At 37.9% G+C, this 20,102-nt stretch overlaps 1 protein-coding gene, 1 long non-coding RNA gene and 1 pseudogene across 2 annotated transcripts in view; 2 read left to right on the top strand and 1 right to left on the bottom strand.

The window, feature by feature from the left end:
* The window catches only part of LOC140523573 (uncharacterized), a 55,179-nt gene that overhangs the window by 10,065 nt on the left and 25,012 nt on the right, over positions 1–20,102 (bottom strand). The gene's annotated exons all lie outside the window — the stretch shown is intronic.
* Positions 12,918–13,865, top strand: LOC140523572 (olfactory receptor 2V1-like). Its single transcript, XM_072638387.1, has one exon. It carries the CDS (start codon positions 12,918–12,920, stop codon positions 13,863–13,865), a length of 948 nt encoding a protein of 315 aa, XP_072494488.1.
* On the top strand, positions 19,053–19,970 carry LOC140523571 (olfactory receptor 2V1-like; annotated as a pseudogene).

Below are 20,102 nucleotides of genomic sequence, written 5' to 3'. Positions count from 1 at the left end.
CTCTCTTACCCCTTAATTTAATTTTTTAGATATCATTACTTTGTTTTCAACTCACTCTATGCCCTCCATCTATGTATATGTATGTATGTATATATACATATATATGTATGTACATATATGTGTCTATGTGTGTATGTATATATTACCTCCAAGTACCCCAATATTGAGAAAACTCTGAAGCATTAAAAATATTATCTTTTCATGTAGGAATGTAAACAGTTCAACTTTAGAAAGTCTCTTATGCTTTCTCTGTCCTGTTTACCTTTTCATGCTTCTCCTGATTCTTGTATTTGAAAATCAAACTTTCTATTCAGCTCTGGCCTTTTAATCAACAATACTTGAAAGGCCTCTATTTCACTCAATGTTCATTTTTCCCTGAAGAATTATACTCAGTTTTACTGAGGAGATAATTCTTGGTATTAATCATAGCTTCTTTGACCCTTCGAATATCATATTCCCAGCCCCCCACTCTCTTACTGTAGTAGCTGCTAGATCTTGTGTTATCCTGATTATGTTTCCACAGTACTCAAATTGCATCTTTCTGTCTGCTTACAATATTTTCTCCTTGATCTGGGAGTTCTAGAATTTGGTTACAATATTCCAAGGAGTTTTCCTTTTGAGATCTCTTCCAGGAGGTGACTGGTGGATTCTTTCAATATCTATTTTACCCTCTAATACTAGTTCAAGACAGTTTTCCTTGATATTTTCTTCAAAGATGATATCTAGGCTCATTTTTTAAATCATAGATTTCAGTTATTCCAATAAATTTTAAATTATCTCTCCTGGATATATTGTCTAGGTCACTTTTTTCAATGAGATATTTCATGTTATCGTCTATTTTCTCATTCTTTGGGTTTTCTTTTATAATTTCTTGCTTTCTCATAAAGTCATTAGCTTCCATTTGCTCTATTCCAATTTTTAAGAAATTATTTTCTTCAGTGAGCTTTTGGACCTTCTTTTCCATTTGGTCAATTATGCTTTTTAGGTATTCTTCTCCTCATTGGCTTTTTGAACCTCCTTTTCCATTTGAGTTAGTCAATTTTTAAGGTGTTATTTTCTTGAGCATTTGTGGGGTTTCCTTTAGCAAACTGTTGACTCATTTTTCATGGTTTTCTCATGCACCATTCTCATTTCTTTTCCCAATTATTCCTCTACTTCTCTTACTTGATTTTCAAAATTCCTTTTGAGCTCTTCCATAGGCTGAGACCAATTCATATTTTCTTTGAGACTTTGGGTGTAGGAGACTTTGTTGTCTCCTGGTTGTATGTTTGATCTCCCTTTTCACCAAGGTAAGATTCTATAGTCTGATTTTTTTCCACTGTTTGCCCATTTTCCCAGTCATTTACTTGACTTTTCAGATCTTTGTCAAGGTAGATCTCTGCTTCCAGTGGGGTAGGGAAGGGACGATACTGTCCCAAACTTCAAAGGATTTGGGCAGCTATTTTCAGAAATTTTTCTACTCACTTTCACATTTTCAACTCTTCCAAGATTTGATGATCAAAGGAATGGTGTTTATGCCTCTCCTGGTCTGTGTTCTGGTATGTGAGTGAACTCAAGCATTCTTTTCTGCCTTGGAACTATGAGGACGACTCCATCTCCACCACTGCCACAAGCCTCATCATGCCAGCACTTCTCCTCACCCCAGGACCATCACCCAGGACTATGACCCAGATCCAAACAGGGCAAAGCAAGAGAATCCTGCCTCAATGCCAGCAAAGAGAACCCTGTAATCCCCCTCTGATAGGCAGCTCAATTCCCCCACAATCTGTGGGCCTAGATCTCAAAGAGCCACAAAGAGCCACTAGTGCTGCTTCAGTCACCACCGGCTCTACTACCCTGGGACTAGGGCCATACCATGCTCCTCTCTCACACAGGTCTGACAGGCTTTTTCTAATGAACTTCCAACTTATACTTGGTGTTTGGGGGCTGAGAAGTCTGGAAATCGCCACAGCTTCCAGTGAATCAGTGCCATGAGATCTGCACAGGTCCCATCTGTGCCAGTGTGGCCCAAGGTAGACTGCATTCCTCTCTCACTTCCATGCCACAGACCTTTCCTGGCCCCTCTCCAGGTTGTCTTGGGCTGGAAATTTGTTTCATGCTGAAATTTTGTGGTTTCTGATGCTCTAGAATTTATTTAGGGTCATTGTTTACAGGTATTTGGAGAGCTCAAGGAAGGGCTTACTTTTACTCCATCATCTTCATATTAGCTTTTTTGCCACTGGTTTGGTTTCTTGATACCTGAGGCATAAAAGGTCCCAGCTATGAATAGTTAATACTCCAGAAGTTTAGTGGGGTTTCTGTTGCCCTACAGGGCCCAGAACAGTATTTTATTCACCTGCTTTTAAGCAAGTATCTTAAAAAGTGGAGCCTCTTTCATTTCTTGAATAGTGAAAAAATAAATATTCTTAGAAGCCTTACATTTGGTGGTGCCCCTGGAATTCCAGCACAGTTCAAAAGAAGGAGGCACTTCCTAAAAACCCTGAACAACTGAACATGTGGGTGACAGGATGAGAGAAGTTGAGCCAAACCATCCCAAGATATTTGGGGCAATGGGAGAAAAGTAAAGAAGAGTCCAACCCTTCTGGCTCAGTAACAATAAGAGAACTTTTGGGGGCCATTGGCACTGAGATTTGAAAACAATAGAAGCCGTGTCACTGAAAATATATATGGTATATTATTTATTTGTTCATTTTTAGTTTTCAGCATTCACTTCTATAAGATTTTGAGTTCTAAATTTTCTCCCGCTCCCTTTGCTCTTCTCTCCCCAAGATGCCATGCAATCTAATATAAGCTATATATGTACAATCATATGAAACCCACTTCCACATTAGTCATAAAGTAAAGCAGAATTAGAATGAAAGGGGAAAACCAAGAGAAAGAAAAAACAAAAAAAAGAGAAAAAATAGTATGCTTCAATGTGTATTCACACTCCTTGTTTCTTTCTCTGGATGTGGATAGCTTCTTCCATTTAGAATTGTCTTAGATCCTTGTATTGCTCAATTCACTCAGCCTCAGTTCATGTAAGTCTTTCCAGGTTTTTCTGAAGTCCATCTGCTCATCATTTGATATTGAACAATAGTATTCTGTTAATTACCAAATAAAAGAATGCTTCAAATCACTAAAAAAAAAAAATCAGAGGAATGATAACCAAAATAACTCTGAGATTTCACATCACCACCTCCAAATGACAAAAGATGGCAATACTCATTATTTGAAAATTGTGAGAAAATCAACATGATGGTGCATTGTTGGTGAAGCTGTGCATAGTTTTGGTACATAGTTTGTGTAACTATGATTTATTCTCTGGTTCCTACACAGAGTAGTCTTTTGAATTAATCTGCCCTAGAAGTCATAAAATTTGCTCTCTCTTCAATTCCTTATTTTCAATAACTCACTCTTTTCTCCCCTTCAAATTTATCACCCTTTTTGTAGTGCAAATGTGATTATCCTTGTTTTACATAGAGGAAACATAGTGTGAAAGAAGGAAAGTATCTTGCAGATCAGATAACTAGCTTGTCTTGGAGTTAAATTAACATTAGTTAAGACTTCTGTTCAGGTATTCTAATACCAAGTTCAGTGTTCTGTGCAGTGTATAATGTTGTGTCTTGTGATAACAACAACAATAGCTAGCATTTATATCTCCCTTCAAGGTTAGCAAAGCACTTTAAGAATGTTTTCTCACTGGGTCCACACAATAATCCTTGGAGGTGCTATTTTTATCATTCTCATTTTGCATATGAGAAAACTGAGACAGAAGGAGGTTAAATGACTTACCAAAGGTCACACAGTCAATGAGTGACCAAAGCCAGATTTGGACTTGGGTCTTTCTGACTCTTCTGATTCCCTCTCCAACGTGCCGCCTAGTTGCCTCTCCTGAGCAGACTTGTTCAGGTAGAGCAGAGGGATTCTATCCGGGAAAAATGGGAGCTAATTCTGAAAAGGTAGCTAACTGGGAGCCAGATTGTGGAGGAATAAATACTCCAATCTCATTAGAGGTGTGGGCACTCCCTCTACTGATGTAAATAATAAGCCCATAGCACCTCCAAAGACAGTTTTTGTCAGTTGTAGTCACAAAAATTTATCACCTCGTAACTAGAATTCCAGTGATGGGTCTCTCTCTAGGTTTAATTAGGATAGTTGTGGTACAAAGATGCCACTGGGCCTGTAGGTAACGCTTTTCCAACTTGGCAAGCCAGGCCAGACAGAGCTCTAGCTCATAGTTCATTGAGAACCTAGGTTCTCTTCCATGTCCTGATGAATTGTTTAAGCAAGATTGAAGAAGAGCTAGAACATCTTAGAATGACAAAAATGAACTACTCATTTTTATTTCAAAGTGGCATTCAGTCATAATTTGATTCTCATTGACAACTATAAGTGATATGTTTACTGTGATCTTCATTTGATGAGGAAACTCAGTCTCTTAGCAATTCCTAAAAAGGGGGAATACGTGGGACAGAGTCTTTCCACGTTAGGTTTTCTAATTCGAATGGATTTTGATGAAAGAGGGAGAAAAGAAAAACCTGGATCATAAGAATCTGCAGGGATGTCTGAGGCATTGAATAGGGGATCCCTAGGCAGTGAGGGGACATTATGAGGACCTTTAGTGCTGCAGACCAAAGGTGTAGAAAGGTGGAAAGGCATTAAAGGTAAGCTACATCTCCTTTATAATTTCAAAGAAGTCTGTATTAATTAATCCCCTTTCTTTGTCTTTGCCATGCTCCAGATTTCTGACCTTCATAGGTCCTCACTCACAATTCTTGCCTTATTCCCACTGCTCCCTTTTCTTGGACTTGTGCTAATTGTGAGCTGGAGAGAGCTTGTCCTTGGGGCTGGGGGCACCTGCACTTCCCCTGGGAATGAAATTCTGACTCTGAGCTCTTTTCCTGGGATTTAATTCTTAGGTGGATAGTGAATAGAGACCCTGTTCTTCAGGGTGAACTGGTATGGGAGATTTGAAATAAAGATGTGGCATTACACTGAAACTTGGACAGGTGGGATTCCATCCTGCCACTGTTCCTGAATCAGAGTTTCTTATCTGGGTCAGAATTTTTCTTCTCTTTCTGGTTGGGCTAAAGGGAAGGGCTAGCTGATAGAAAGACAGACTGAATGAAAAAGAATCCACATATCTGGTCACAGACCTTTTTGCTCCCATAAAGTTTAAATACTGATCCAGTCTGAGAGTGTAGGGCAGAAAGAGGAGACCAGGAAGACTGAGAATGACATGAGAAATATGTAGGCACTTCCCTTATATTCCCACTATGTGGAATGACATGTTTTATTTTTTAATATTAGAAGCCCTATGGTGAAGGAATTTCTCTGCTGAGCCCATTTCTCTCAAGAGGATCACTGGTGAGTGACTGTCCTGCCTGCTCTTTTTACCCCTCAAGGAATTTCTGCTTTGTCGCATGTTGATTTTCCATCTCTGACTCCTTCAGTTCCCGTTTGCCTCTCAGTCTTTCTTCTATCTTGTTTCTCTCTTGCTACATTTTCCTGCCTCCCTATCTGCCTTTCTGGGTGATTCTCCCTGCTCTTGGTCTTCTACTTACCACAATTTTTCATTTTGTCAATCTTTCTCTCTGCCTTTCTTCCTCTCTCTGTCCTACGTCTAATTTTGACCTCCATAGTGGAAGAGTGATCTAGAGAACTAAGAAATGAATGCCAGGGAGGAGAGCAGGCAGAGGAAACTAGGTTGATTTAGCCAAGGAAAAAGAAAGGAAAAGGACATTGAAGCCACATCATTAGATCTTTGAAAGATGATTCTAGGAAAAAAGACAACTTATTATTCCCTAGCTCTGGGACAGAGAAAAGAAGGCATTAGGTAAAATTGTAACATAATTAGTGTATTTTCTATTGTTTCCACATGAAAAATTGGTAACCCATCTAGGTTTTTTTTTTTTTTTTTTTTTTTTTGCTCTTTCCTTCCACCCTTTTCCTCCACTTCTCTGTTCTTACAGACTATCAGAAAAGATTCTTATCTTTTGGATGTAAATAGCTTCAGCACAAGACATTATGAGATAAGGGTGATTTAAACAAGATGGCTTAGGATTTTGCAGAGATCATTTCTAGATGGAGTGGTACATGAAGGCTTCCTGGAGGAGGTGGCATTCAGGCTGATTTTTAAAGGATGGGTAGGATTTTAATAGGAAAAAGTAGAGTGATAGGAGGAGAGCATTCCAGTTGGAAAGAATGGTCTGAGGTGTGATTGCGGAGAGCACTCAGTTAAATTTAATGTACATTTGTTAAGGAACCTACTATGTTTTAGAGTACTCTGTGCTGGCAAAACAAAGACAAAAATAGAAATGATTCTTATCTTTAAAAATACAAATGATTTTTATCCTTAAAAAACTTACATTCTATTAGAGTAAGAGATTTCTGCAAATAAATACAATACAAAGAAAACTGATAAATGAGATATTTCTTAAAAAAACTGTAAATTTTGAAGTGTTATGTAAATGGAAGTTATTGCTATTTTCTTATATGAAATCAGGGTGCTAGAACAGATCTTGAATATTATGAAATCTGTATTGCATGACAAGAGAAACTGAGACTCCCAGACTGGTAACTTTTCTCTTCTACCCAAGCACATAAGAATATGGGGAAGGATATAGTGAAAGCAGGGATATCCCATCTCCCACCCTATCATTTTTCTGGGAGTCCTCCTTCTGGCAGCATTCTTGTGTGAATGACTCCCATGCCCCCCTCTTGGCTCTTAATACATACACAACTAGAACTTGATGCAATATCAAAAACTCAAGTTTTGATACAGATCCTTTTATCTAACTCATTTAGTATAGATCATTCCACAGACTATCCTTGCCTCATTCCTAGCTACTGAACAAACCTAATTCTGTGGGAAGAAGGTTTCCCAAAGGAGTTCCAATGAGCCTTTTTGATCCATCACTCCAATTTTGGAATCAAATGAAAGTACTTATCACAGGGATATAAGATCACGGATTGTAGGGTCATAGATATAGAGCTTGAAAGGGACATTAGAGGCTGTCTAGACCAGCTCTTTCATCCTACAAATGCAGAAACAGATTTAGAATGGGTAAGTGATTTCCCAAAGGTCACTTAGGGAGTAAGTGGGAGAACAAGGACTCAAATTAACACCCTCAGACTCTGAACTCTGTGGTGGCATCATTTTTGTGACTGACACATATTTTATTTGTATTTGCATACTTTGCCTTTCTTATTCTTTTATCAAACCTCATTCTATCCCTATGAAAACCATTACAAACCAAGTTGTTAAGTACTGTGAAGGTTAATTCCATATTACAGAAGTAGAGAAGGGATGATGATGGAAATACTGAACATGAGGTGAATCAGCTTCTATAACTGTTGAATTCCTCTTTATATGGAAACCATCTAACTAGCATGGAAGATACCTGTTGGAGCCAGGCACCTGGAAAGGCTTGATACCAGAGGAATGGCTGGAAAGATCCAGTACTTAGTACAAACTTTTCCTTTGACCATAATATAAAGTTGTTGGCTTCTTTTCTTATGTTCATAATTCAGCAATGCCAGAAGCTTCTCCAAGAAACTTTTTATGTAAAGTTCACGATCTTATTATTTTCTGGATACTTTACATACCAGGAAATGCAAATGGACTTCACATGGACTGTCAATATAAGGTAAATACCATTGTCTTTCATTCCTATGAATATGAATGTGTAAAACATTTTTTAACTAATAACCTTTCTTCATATTAAAATATTTGCATTAAAGAAACTATATTTATCTTCTCTGCTCCTAAAGAACCAAACTATTTGTACTACAAGGTTAAGTAATGATCACTCATTTTTTAATAAACTTTAAAAAAATTATACAGACTTTTAACAAATCTGCTCAGGCAAGTCTGCAGGAAACAATGACAAAAGTTTTTGCAGAAGAAGTGTTGTGTTGACAAAAGAGTATCACACTTGAAGTCAGGAAATTTGGGATCCAGTTCTGGCTGTGCTGCTTATTAGAAGGACAAAAACAGCTTTGTCTCTCTTAGCCTGTCTAGCTGAAATCAAACATTGCATTTCTTGATATAGTTGAGTATGTAAAGACTAGCAGTGGAAGATTCAGTCAGAAAAATAAGTGAAGAAAGATTACATGCTTTTGAATGATTGGCTAAAGATTTGGGAATTTATTTAGAAGATGGGACAATGAAGGTTTTTGAGTGAGGAAGTGACACAATTAAAATAATGCTTTATGGAGATTAATCTGGTGGCAGAATGAATTAGAGGAGTGGTGGGAGAAACTAGTGGCAGAATGTCCAATATGAAGTGGTCTCTGAAATTTCTTCCCTCTAGATTTATGATTTTGGCCAACTTCCCTCATTTTACAAATGAGGATGTTTGGCCCCAGAGGTTAACAAATTTGCCTAAGGTCACACAAGTAGAAAGGGTAAAGAATAAGATTTGTACTTGCCTTGTAATGTTCACACATGAAGGAATATGAAACTTAAGCAGAGTGGTGGCATTAGGGAGAGACTGAATGAGACAAATGAGAGAAATAATGAGAAAGAATAGTAAAAAAAAAAAAAAAAACCTCATCTTTATATAATTTATGTAGCACCTCAATATTTACAGAATGTTTTCTACAGATTATCTCACTTGATTCTAGCAACAAGCTTTTGACATTGGTATATCTATACTTTGAGTATTTGTGATACCAATGGTGTGGTGATTGATCCTCCTGTGATCAACAAGGTAATGAATCTCTTTGAATTTGGGTAGTCATGACCACAGGAAAAAGACATATATTCTACTACAGGGCCCATAGTTAAAGCTTTTTTACTTTGATAGGACATACCAGAGCTTGAACCTTAGAACACAGTAGTACCTCGACATCACAGTGAGGATATTAGGACTAGACATGAAGTACTTGAGATAGTACCAGTTTAGTGTTTAAAATAAGAAGATCAAGGGTCAGAGAAATTACATGAATTGCATATGCTTACACAACTAATGAAGGTAAGAACCAGGATTTTTTATAGTTTGTAAAGCTTTCTTTTTAAAATTAAAATTAATTATTTTCAATTAACAAGTGTTTATTTTTTTCTCCCTCTCATCCTCCTTCCCTCCACTGAAAAACGAAAAGCAAATCTCTTCTAAGAAATACACATTTTCAAGCACAACCATTTCCCACATTCTCTATTTCCAAAATTTCAAGTATCATTCTGCATTTTAGTTTATCACCTCTCTGTCAGAAGGTGAGTAGTATTCATCATTCCTCTGGTATGATTTGTCCTTGTGTGGATCAGATTTCTTTTCATGTTTTTGATGTTTACAGTTGTTTTATTGTATAAATTGTTCTCCTGGCTCTATTCACTTCATTCTGCATCATTTCCCAGGTTGCTTTGAAACTATTTCTTTGATTATTTCTTATGGCACAATAGTGTTCTGTGACATTCATGTGTGTTTGTTTAGTCATTTCTCAGTTGATAGGGTATCCTCTCAGCTTCCAGTTATGTGCCACCATAATAGGGCTGCTCACAGTTATTTGTGCATATGGATCCTCTTCCTCTTTGTTTATTCCCTTTAAGTTATAGGTCTAGCAGTGATGCTACAGAGTGAAAGGAAAGGACAGTTTAGGAGTGTTTTGTGTAGTTTTAAATTGTTTTTTAGAATGGCTCTACCAATTCCTAACTTTAGTAACAGGGCAGCAATGTGTCTTTTTAACCCCTCAATCCCTGAGGCATTAGTCATTTTCCCATTTTTTCCCCACTTCATTCACATGATGAGGATGAGGTGAACCTCACAATTGTTTTAATGTGCATTTCTGTGATTATTAGTGATTTGGAACATTTTTTCAGGTTGGTTGATAGCTTTGGTTTATTCTTTTGAGAATTGCAAATTCATATGATTTGCCCAGTTACCAGTCGGGGAAAAGTTCTTTTTTTTTAATTTGAATCAGTTCCTTATACATCTTTCAAATAAAAATTTTATTGAAGAAACTTTCTACAACCATTTCCCTCTAATTAACTGCTACCCTCCTAATCTTAGCTGCATTGACTTTATGCATACAACTAAAATTTTCTTTGTCCTTCTTTCTCCCTTATTTGGTCTTGAGCTATTTCCCCATTCATAGATCTGAACAGTAATGTCTTTTTTGCTCCTCTAATTTGTTTTTGATTTATGTTTTTATATTTAAGCCATGTATCCATTTGGAGATTATCATCCTATGTGGTTTGAGGTGATGGTCCACGCTAAAGCTAATTGCTAACACATTGCTTTCCAGTTTTCCCAAAAGTTTTTTTTGAACTACCCCCATGCTAGAGTCTTGTGTTTGTAAAATACTAGGCTGCTGTATTTGTTTGATGTTATTTGTTGTGCAACTTATCTGTACCACTTATAAGCCCTTTTAATCTTTAACCATTACTGCATTAATCATTACTATTTTGCAATACAGTGAGATATCCAGTACTGCTAAGGCTTCCTTCCTTTCTGTTTTTTGTCATTAAATCCCTTGAGATTCTTGATCTTTTCCAATGAATTTTATTACTTTACTCTCTATATGGTGTAATGCTTTGGTGGTGTGATTGGCATGGCACTGAATAAGTAAATTAATTTAAGTAGTGTTAACAGTTTTGTTATATTGGCTCAGCCTGTCCACAAAGCATTATTTATTTATTTATTTTATTTAGAACTGTCTTTATTTCTGTTGAGTGTTTTGTAGCTATGTTCATGTGGTTTTTATTTGTCTTTAGAGATACACTCACACATATTGTATATATTCTGTGAATATAATCATGCTATTTCTTGTTCTATTTCTTTTTGCTGGATTTTGTAGAGCCAGGATTTGATCTCAGGTCTCTTAACTCTAAGTTCAATGCTCTTTGCATTGTACTACATTGTTTCAATGGATCTTATGAGGAAGATATAAGAATCAAAGGTGATACTGAGATTTCAAGATAACTAGGAAAATGACTGTATAATAGAGAAGTAAAAAAGAGAAAGAAGTTTATCAAGAAAATGATTAAATTGGATTTGGATAGTTGAGTATGAGGTCTTGGAAGGACCCCCAACATACAACTGAATACGGTAGACAGGGGTTTGGGAAGGAAGTTGATGATGGAATATCTATACTTGGGAAAGATAAAAATAGAAGTGAGAGATGAGTAGTGAAAATGTCTAGCATCACTGAGAGAAGGAAGAGAAAGTACAGAACCTTGGGGAATGCCACTACTTGGGGGAGATGATGGGAACAAGAGCAGATAGGAAACATCAGCAAGATAGGAGAAGAATCAATACATATGTGTATATATGTGTATACACACAAATACATAATACATATATGTATACACGCACACATATATACGGGTGTGTAAGAAAGGAGGAAGGGATTGATGCTGTCAAGTGTTGAAGGGATGTCAAGAAATTTGACAATCAAAAAAGGATCATAATATTTCATAAGAGTTTTAAAGCAGAGATAGAATTGGACAGTTAAAGAGAGAGAAAAATATTTACAGTACTTTTTATGGGGAAACTAGGTGCTTGTGAATCAAAATGAGATGAATAAGAATGGTGGTAGTGGGATCTCTATTTCAAATATGAAGAGTCCACTACATAGAGAAAGAACTGGTGATGTCTGAATACAGATTGAGCATAATTTGTTGGGTTTTTTTACATTATGATTCTTAAGGTTTTTTCATGTATATTTTCTTTTACAACATGATTATTTTGGACATATGTTGGATGACTACACATGTATAACATATCAAATTGATTGTCTTCTCATTGATGGGGGGGAGGGAGGAAGGAAGAGATTTTGTAACTCAAAAGTGTTAAAAACGAATGTCAAAAATTGGTTTTACATGTAACTGGGAAAAAATGAAATACTAAATAAAAGCTAACCTCCCAACAAAACAAAATATGAATACTCAAGCACAACAAATACCTTCATTAGTCATGTCGTCTGTCCCTCCTCTTATCTCCCTTTTCCCTCCAATGTCCCATTTTGTTTTTCTTCACAATATTGCTGTTATATAAATTGTTTTCCTGGTTCTGCTATGCCACTCTGCATCAGTTTCCCCAACATGTCTTCCCAGGTTTCTACTTAGCATTGCTAGATAATTAGTTTACCCCCTTTCCGTCTCATAATGGAGCATTCATGTTTTTTTTTGTCTGATATAATGAGAATTGGAGCTGAAATTCCACCTATATAACTTTGGGAAGTCACTGAACATCTGTGGGAGTGAATTTCCTCTTCTGTAAAATGAAGAGGTTGGTCTAGATGACTTCGGAGGACCCTTGTAACTTTCAGTCTGTGATCTTATTCGTTTCCCTACTGTTCTTTAAATCCAACTGATCTTCACTCCTTGATGTGACTTTTATATCTATTTGCATTATATAGACTCATGCTGACCTTTTACCCCTTAACAACTGGTGAACCTGCAACCACTAGTTAACCTAATTTTCACTGTTTGAGACAGGACAGAATCAAAAAAAAGATACACAAATATCTCAAAATTCTCTGAACCATGTGGTTATATCCCAGCTATATGAGGGTGTCAGAATGAGAGTTTTTTTTTTAAAACAGTTGTGTGGCCCAAAAATGTATGCTGTTACACTGGAAAAACCACAAAAGAAGCAACTGATTGAGAATTGATAGCTGTAGAGATGGATAAGATCCAAAGATCATGGATTTAAAGAAAGCAGGAAACTTAGAGCCCACTGAGTCCAATATCATCAGTTTTACAGATTAAATTAAATGAAGGTGTAGAGAGTTAAGTGATTTACCCAAGGTCACACAGCTAGCAAGTATCTGAGGCACGATTAGTACTCAAGTCTTTCTGACTCCATCCCAGCATTCTATCCACCACTCTTCCACTTAGCTACATGGATAGATGGATAAGGGCATCTCTAGGAAATCACTGAGCCTCAGAATCCTTCTGTTTCTTCCCCTAGGTGATCTTGAACAGTAGTATCATGGAGTCATTGTTGAACCATTCAGCTTTAGGTGATTTCATCCTCTTGGGCATCTTTTCACACAATCAAACTGATCTTGTTCTTTTCTCTGCTGTCCTGGTGGTCTTCACAGTGGCCTTGGCTGGGAATATCCTCCTTCTCTTCCTGATCTATTGTGATGCCCAGCTCCATACTCCCATGTACTTTTTCCTTAGCCATCTCTCCCTAATGGATCTCACCCTGATCTGTACCATTGTACCCAAGATGGCTGACAATTTTATTCGTGAGAGAAAGTCCATTTCTTTCTTCGGATGTGGGCTGCAGATTGCCTTCTTTGTTAGCCTAGTTGGCTCTGAAGGCCTTCTACTGGGCCTGATGGCTTATGATCGCTATGTGGCCATCAGCCACCCTCTACGTTACAATGTCCTTATGAGCCAACGAGTCTGCCTTCAGATTGTTGGTAGTTCTTGGGCCTTTGGAAGCCTAGATGGGTTAATCCAGGTAGTGGCAGCCATGAATTTCACCTACTGTGGTTCTCGAGAAGTGAATCACTTTTTCTGTGAGGTGCTAGCTTTGTTGAAGCTGGCTTGTGCTGACACATCTCTCTACGACATCCTAGGTTATTTTTGCTGTATCTTCATGCTCTTCTTCCCTTTCTCCATAATTGTGGCTTCCTATGCTAAAATCCTCAGAGCTGTGATCAACATGAATTCTACCCAGGCACATCAAAAAGCTCTGACCACCTGTTCATCTCATCTGGCAGCTGTCTCTCTCTTTTATGGGGCAGCCATGTTCATCTACCTGAGGCCCAAGCGCTATCGTGCTCCTGCTCATGACAAGATAGTCTCCCTCTTCTACACAGTCCTCACACCCATGCTCAATCCCTTGATTTACAGTCTGAGAAACCGTGAGGTGATGAGGGCATTGAGGAAGAGGCTGAGCCATTGGGTTACTGGCTGCCATAAATAACCCCATATCTGTGCCTGAAGAGGGCTCCTGAGACTGATTTCTCATACCAGATAACACCTTATGTCCCGTGCTAAAGAAAAAAAAATTTTCCGTTTTCTTAGATTCTTCTATTTGTCTCTTCTCAGGCAGACAGAGGGGATAAATGACATTTTTACTTGTTATTCTTGTTTTGCTGACTGAATTATAAACAAGGATCAAATCTCATTTCTCAGTATTTCATTCATTCATTCATTCATACAACCATTTGTCAAGTGCATACTATGTGCATGGCAATGTAACAAGATGTACGGTAGAAACTCTTTTCCTCCCTCCCCTACTTCCCCCCAACTATATCTCATTCTGAGAATACAGATATCAGAAATGGCTTAAGCTGCTGAAAATTCACATATCGTGTGAAATTGACTGGCTAGTCCTAGGCAGGTTGTTTCATACTGGTAGAGGTGTTTTCCTAGTAAACTCTATCTCCACTTTCTGGCCCTTCTTCTTAATGGTATCACATGCATTGTTATCAATCCCCAGTGATGCAGCTTTCAGAAAGTCCTAATATCTCATTTATTTTTTTAATGATGGTTGGAAAATGGCAGATGATAGCCCTGGAATGGCAAACTATAGGTAGTATCAGCACTTCTAAATATGCACTGGGGATACAAAAAACTTGGTGATAATGTACTATGAACTCTGAGGAGAAATTCCACCTTTAGGCCATATTTCTGTCCCCATTAGTAATTATCCAAAAATGGATTAGTTGAACCTTTTGAGGGGAATATTGTACTGTAATTTATGATCATGAATGAATTGAATCAGATACTCTCTGAAATCTGGTCATGTTGCAAAGAGCTCTTGGGAAGGCTTTTGGAAAATCTGGGAAGATCACCTCTGGGAGAATCATGAGGATGTTCCTTGGAGTAACTATGGAACTTGCTAAATAACTATGTGTTGAAGAGGAGGCCATTGGATTGTCTCTGGAGGTTGTTGGCAGTTTCAGTGATTCCTCTTTTGTCTTCCTTCTTTTGACTTCAATTTGATACTGCTTTGCTTACTGGGAGTGATAAGAAGCTCTGAGGAAGCTCAAATCCCCTGAGTGACTGTCAAAGTAAGATCTGTAGAAAAGGCTGAAAGGATTATTTTCTTGTCAGGAGGAGTTTGAATATCACCTAGCTGTTGATTCCCTAGACATTTCCACCCCCTTTATCCCTGCATGAACCAGCACCAGTCTAGAGGTCCAGGTTCCTCCCCTCTACCCTGTCAGTGCCTACTTGTGTTTGAATCAAATTGGAAGCCTCTAAAAACCTATCAGATTTTACTTGTTTTGGTGTCTCCTTATCTCTTGCTCCAGGGGATTCATTGTCTCTGTCTACTCTTCTTCATTATGAGTACAGGTGTTACCCTTCAATAAAACTGGCTTGCTTTATTTTCTCTCTACTGACTGTCTTGCTGTGTGTTCCATGTTTTCTTGCATTGCACTTTGGAATACCAAACCTTATTTAAACTGTATCATTTTATTAATGTCTTTTAAAAATATCACCATAGTTTCCCCCAGTCTTCCTCTCCCCACTTCATCCCAGAGACCTATCCTGTGTCACAAACAGTATTTTGTTAAAAACAAAAAATGAAAGCTGAAAAAAATTAACATTCCTGATCAATGTATTGAAAAAGTCTGAAAATGTAAGCAGCGTGCACATTTTTGTGAATCTCTCATGTCCTCCTCAAAGGTGAGGGGTGTGGTGGAAGTGTCATCTCATATCTCTTCTTTCAAACCATGATTGTTCATGATTTTGCAGCATTCATTTCTGATTTTTTTCTGTATGTGTGGTTATTTCTGCTTACATTGTTTTAGTCATTGTGTTTATTCTCTTCTTGATTTTACTTCCTTCATTCTGCACAAGTTCATGTAGATCTCTCCATGCTTCTCTATATTAATCACATTCATATTTTCTTGCAGCATAGTAATATTCCATTACACACATGTATAGTCATTTCCTAATCAATGGGCATATACTTTCTTTTGCTATTACCAAAAAGTGCTGCTATAAATATTTTGGTGTATATGGGGCCTTTCTTCTTCAGTGACCCCCTTGGGATATAAGGCTAAGGAATGGATTCTCTAGGTCAAAAGGTATGGACATTTCAATCATTTTATTTGCATAGTTCTACATTTCTTCTTAAAATGATTGTACAAAACTGTCTACAGCTCCACCAACAATGCACCATCATGTTGATTTTCTCACAGTGTCCAAACACTGGCTATTCCTATCTTATATCATCTTTGCCAGTTTGAAGGCTGTGAGCTGAAATCTCAGGGTTATTTTGATTTTTATTTCTCTGATTTTTTTCAAAAGTGATTTGGAACATTCTTTAATTTGGTTATTAATGGTTTGTAATTCTTCTTAGAAATGTTTGTTCACATTCTTTAACCATTTATCTATTGGGTACATCTATTAGGGAATGGCATTTGGTCCTACCTGTAGAAAGGTATGAAATAAGTATTTATCAAGCGCCTATAATGTGCCAGGTACTGTGCTAACCACTTTACAAATATTGTCTCTTTTTTCCTTACAACAACCCTATGAGGTAAGTGCTATTATTGTCCCCATTTAACAGTTGAGGAAACTAAGGCACATGGGAGTTAAAGGACTTACTCAGACTCACATGGCTAGTTAATGTCCAAGACTGAATTTCAACTCAAGTCTTCCTGACTCCAGCCCACTGCAACAACTGGCAGCAGCAGTAGCACATGTTGACCTTGGGAGTTCTGAAAAATTAGAAGAGCAAGTCATAGGAGTCTGGGAGTGAGTGTTCAGGCAAGGTTCCAAGAACACATTGCGCTTAGGTGGAAATGGTCAGTGTTTGTGAAATGTTTGGCACAATACCTGGCAAATATATTCTTAAATTTGGTTCTGAATTGACTTTATTTCTGTATTTTGATTTAAAAGAATAAAGTAAAAATGGTTGCTCACCCAAATATGTGTGTGTGGGGAAGTGGTAGGATAATTTTACAAGCTCACTTGCTGAGAGATTGAAATGCATTTTTTTTTTTTTGCCATTAACATTGACAAAAAGGAATAGCTAATTACAATACAAAATGTTTGCTCTTATAAGCTAATGAAATGCAACATATTAGTGGTAAATGTACTTAAGATTCAGCTGCATATATTGTTTTGTTTGCCTCTGGCACATTGGCTACAGAACCTCTACTGTACGGCTGACCAGTATTGCTAGTAAGTTCATTTGAAAATATGACAGGTAGAGGAATACTAGTATAAGTGGAAGAGAAGTTTAAATCTGAAAATAGCTTCAGTATTTCAGTGAGAGACAATATAAGGTTTGTTTTCGTTGAATGTTTGTGATGTTCCATAAAGGTTTCAAGATGATTTATAATGTGAATATCTAGCAATCATGTCTTTAAAAAGCCTGACATTTGTGTTGTTTGTAACATATATACCATGATGATAAGACAGGGGGACAGGAGGATTAATTTGGTGATGTATACATTAAGCAGACAAGGGTATGCACCTGTATCTGACCATTCATTGGGAATCACTTTTCCCTTGAATGGGAAACCTGTGTGGCAGCTTGGAAACAATTTGATACCAGGTTTAGCAATTACAAGAACACATTGTGCTTAGTCAGAAGTGGTCAGAGTGTGACATAATTGTTGCAGAAACAGCAGAATCATTGTGTGTGTGATCATGATGCCTAAACTGCTACCGAAACAAGCCTATAATGCTTCAAGTATGTGCATGCTTTTCATTACACAGGAAAACTATGTTTGTAACACAATTGGATTATTTGCTGCTTAAAGCACCATTAAAGAATTTTTAGTGTGAACCCTTTAGAGCAGAGGTGGGTTTCCTGTGGTCTTGAGGACCTAAAGAGGCACATGTGGCCTGCTTTAGACCATCTTCTCAGGGAGCCACTAAGTGGAAACCACAGGTATATAATCTCCACAGGAGAGATTAGGAACAACATTTTGAGCATGATCAAATTATTAGCAAGGTTAGCAGTTGCCAATAAAATGAGATCCTTAGCCTCTTAGTGGCTAGGGATACCTTTGACAGCTAGAGCAGCCTTTTTGACAAATTTGAAAAGATAACACCAGGAAGTACTAAAACATCTGCGAGGAAAACTCAATCAAGACAGTAATTGGCCTACATGAGAGGTAAAGGTGGGCTTACATTTAGTCTGACTCACAAAAGGGGACTCCAGCACCCATTGCAATGGGGGGGAACACTGAGTTGATGAGCATCTTCTGGAAGGCCCTGTGTTATGTATCTCCCTACACCAGAGTGGTTTGGTGCTAGGCTCATGACCAGGCAGAACATTTCATGACCATATCAACTCATTCTCTCTCTTCTTTTCTGGGATAAGATAGATTGAGCTCAGACTATAACCTCTTCTGTTTGATACAATGAGATTTGGAGTTTAAATTCCACCTATGTAACTTTGGCAAGTCACTGAACCTCTGTGGGGGTGAATTTTCTCTTCTGTAAAATGAAGGGGTTAATCTAGATGACTTCTGAGGACCCTTGTAACTTTCAGTCTTTAATCTTACAGATTTCCCTGTTGTTCTTTAAACTCAACTGACTTTCACTCCTTGATGTGACTTTTATTTCCATGTATATTACATAAACTCATGCTGACCTTTTACCCCTTAAAAACTGGTTAACTTGCAACCACTAGTTAACCTAATTTTCACTGTTTCACAAAGGGAAGAAAAAAAGGTATTTCAAGGTTCTCTGAACCATGTGGTTATATTGCTGCTGTATGGGGGTGTCAAAATGAGATTTTTTTTTTAAACACTTGTGTGGCCTAACAGTGTATGCTGTTACACTGAAATAACCACAAAAGGAGAAACTCATTGAGAATTGATAACTATAGAGATGGATAAGATCCAAGGATCATGGATTTAGAGAAGTAAGGTAACTTAGAGCCCACTGAGTCCAATACCATCAGTATTACAGATAATGAAATGAAGGTACAGAGAGTTAAGTGATATACCCAAGGTCACACAACTAGTAAGTGTCTGAGGCAGGGTTTGTACTCAAGACTTCCTGATTCCATCCCAGCATTCCATTCAACATTCTTCCACTTAGCTGCCTGGATAAATGGATAAGGGAATATCTAGGAAACCACTGAGCCTCAGAATCCATCGGTTTCTTTCTCTAGGTGATCTTGAACAGTAGGATCATGGAGCCATGGCTAAATCATTCAACTTTAGGTGATTTCATCCTCTTGGGCATCTTCTCAACACACTCAAACTGATCTTGTTCTTTTCTCTACTGTCCTAGTGGTCTTCACAGACTGGGAATAGCTGGGAATATCCTCTTTGTCTTCCTGGTCTATAGTGATGCTTAGCTCCATACCCCCATGTACTTTCTTCTTAGCCATCTCTCCCTTATGGACCTCACTCTGATATGTACCATTGTACCCAAGATGGCTGACAATTTTATTCGTGAGAGAAAGTCCATTTCTTTCATTGGATGTAGGCTGCAGTTTGACTTCTTTGCTACCCTACTTGGCTCTGAGGGTCTTCTATTGGGCCTGATGGCTTATGATCACTATGTGGCCATCAACCGCCCTCTACGTTACCATGTCATTATGAGCCAACAAGTGTGCCATCAGATTGTTGGTAGTTCTTGGGTCTTTGGAACCCTAGATGGGATAATCCAGGTAGTGGGAGCCATGAGTTTCCCCTACTGTGGTTCTCGAGAAGTGAATCCCTTTTTCTGTGAGATGCTAGCTTTGTCAAAGCTGGCTTGTGTTGACACATACCTATATGACACCCTAGGTTATTTTTGCTGTGTCTTCATGCTCCTTTTGCCCTTCTCCATAACTGTGGCTTCCTGTGCCAAAATCTTGAGAGTTGTGATCAACAAGAATTCTACCCAGGAAAGTCAAATAGTTCTGATCACATGTTCATCCCATCTATCAGCTGTCTCTCCCCTTTATGAGGCAGCCAAGTTCACCTGCCTAAGGACTAAGTGGTGTCATCCTCTTGGTCATGACAAGATAGTCTCCCTCTTCTACACAATCTTCACACCCATGCTCAACCCCTTGATTTACAGTCTGAGAAACTGTGAGGTGATGAGGGCATTGAGAAAGTAGCTGAGCCACTGGAATACTGGCTGCAAGAAGTAACCCCATGTCTATGCCTGGAGAGGGCCCTCTGAGATTGATTTCTCATACCAGATAACACTTTATGTCCCATGTTAATGAAAAAAGCATGTTTTCTTTGAT

This window comes from Notamacropus eugenii, chromosome 2 (assembly GCF_028372415.1).
Source record: "Notamacropus eugenii isolate mMacEug1 chromosome 2, mMacEug1.pri_v2, whole genome shotgun sequence".
NCBI classification, from domain to species: Eukaryota; Metazoa; Chordata; class Mammalia; order Diprotodontia; family Macropodidae; genus Notamacropus; species Notamacropus eugenii.
This window is presented reverse-complemented; position numbering and strand designations above follow the sequence as displayed.

Excerpts from the sequence above, each read along its gene's own strand:
- LOC140523572 (XM_072638387.1), top strand. The coding sequence starts at position 12,918 with ATGGAGTCATTGTTGAACCATTCAGCTTTAGGTGATTTCATCCTCTTG.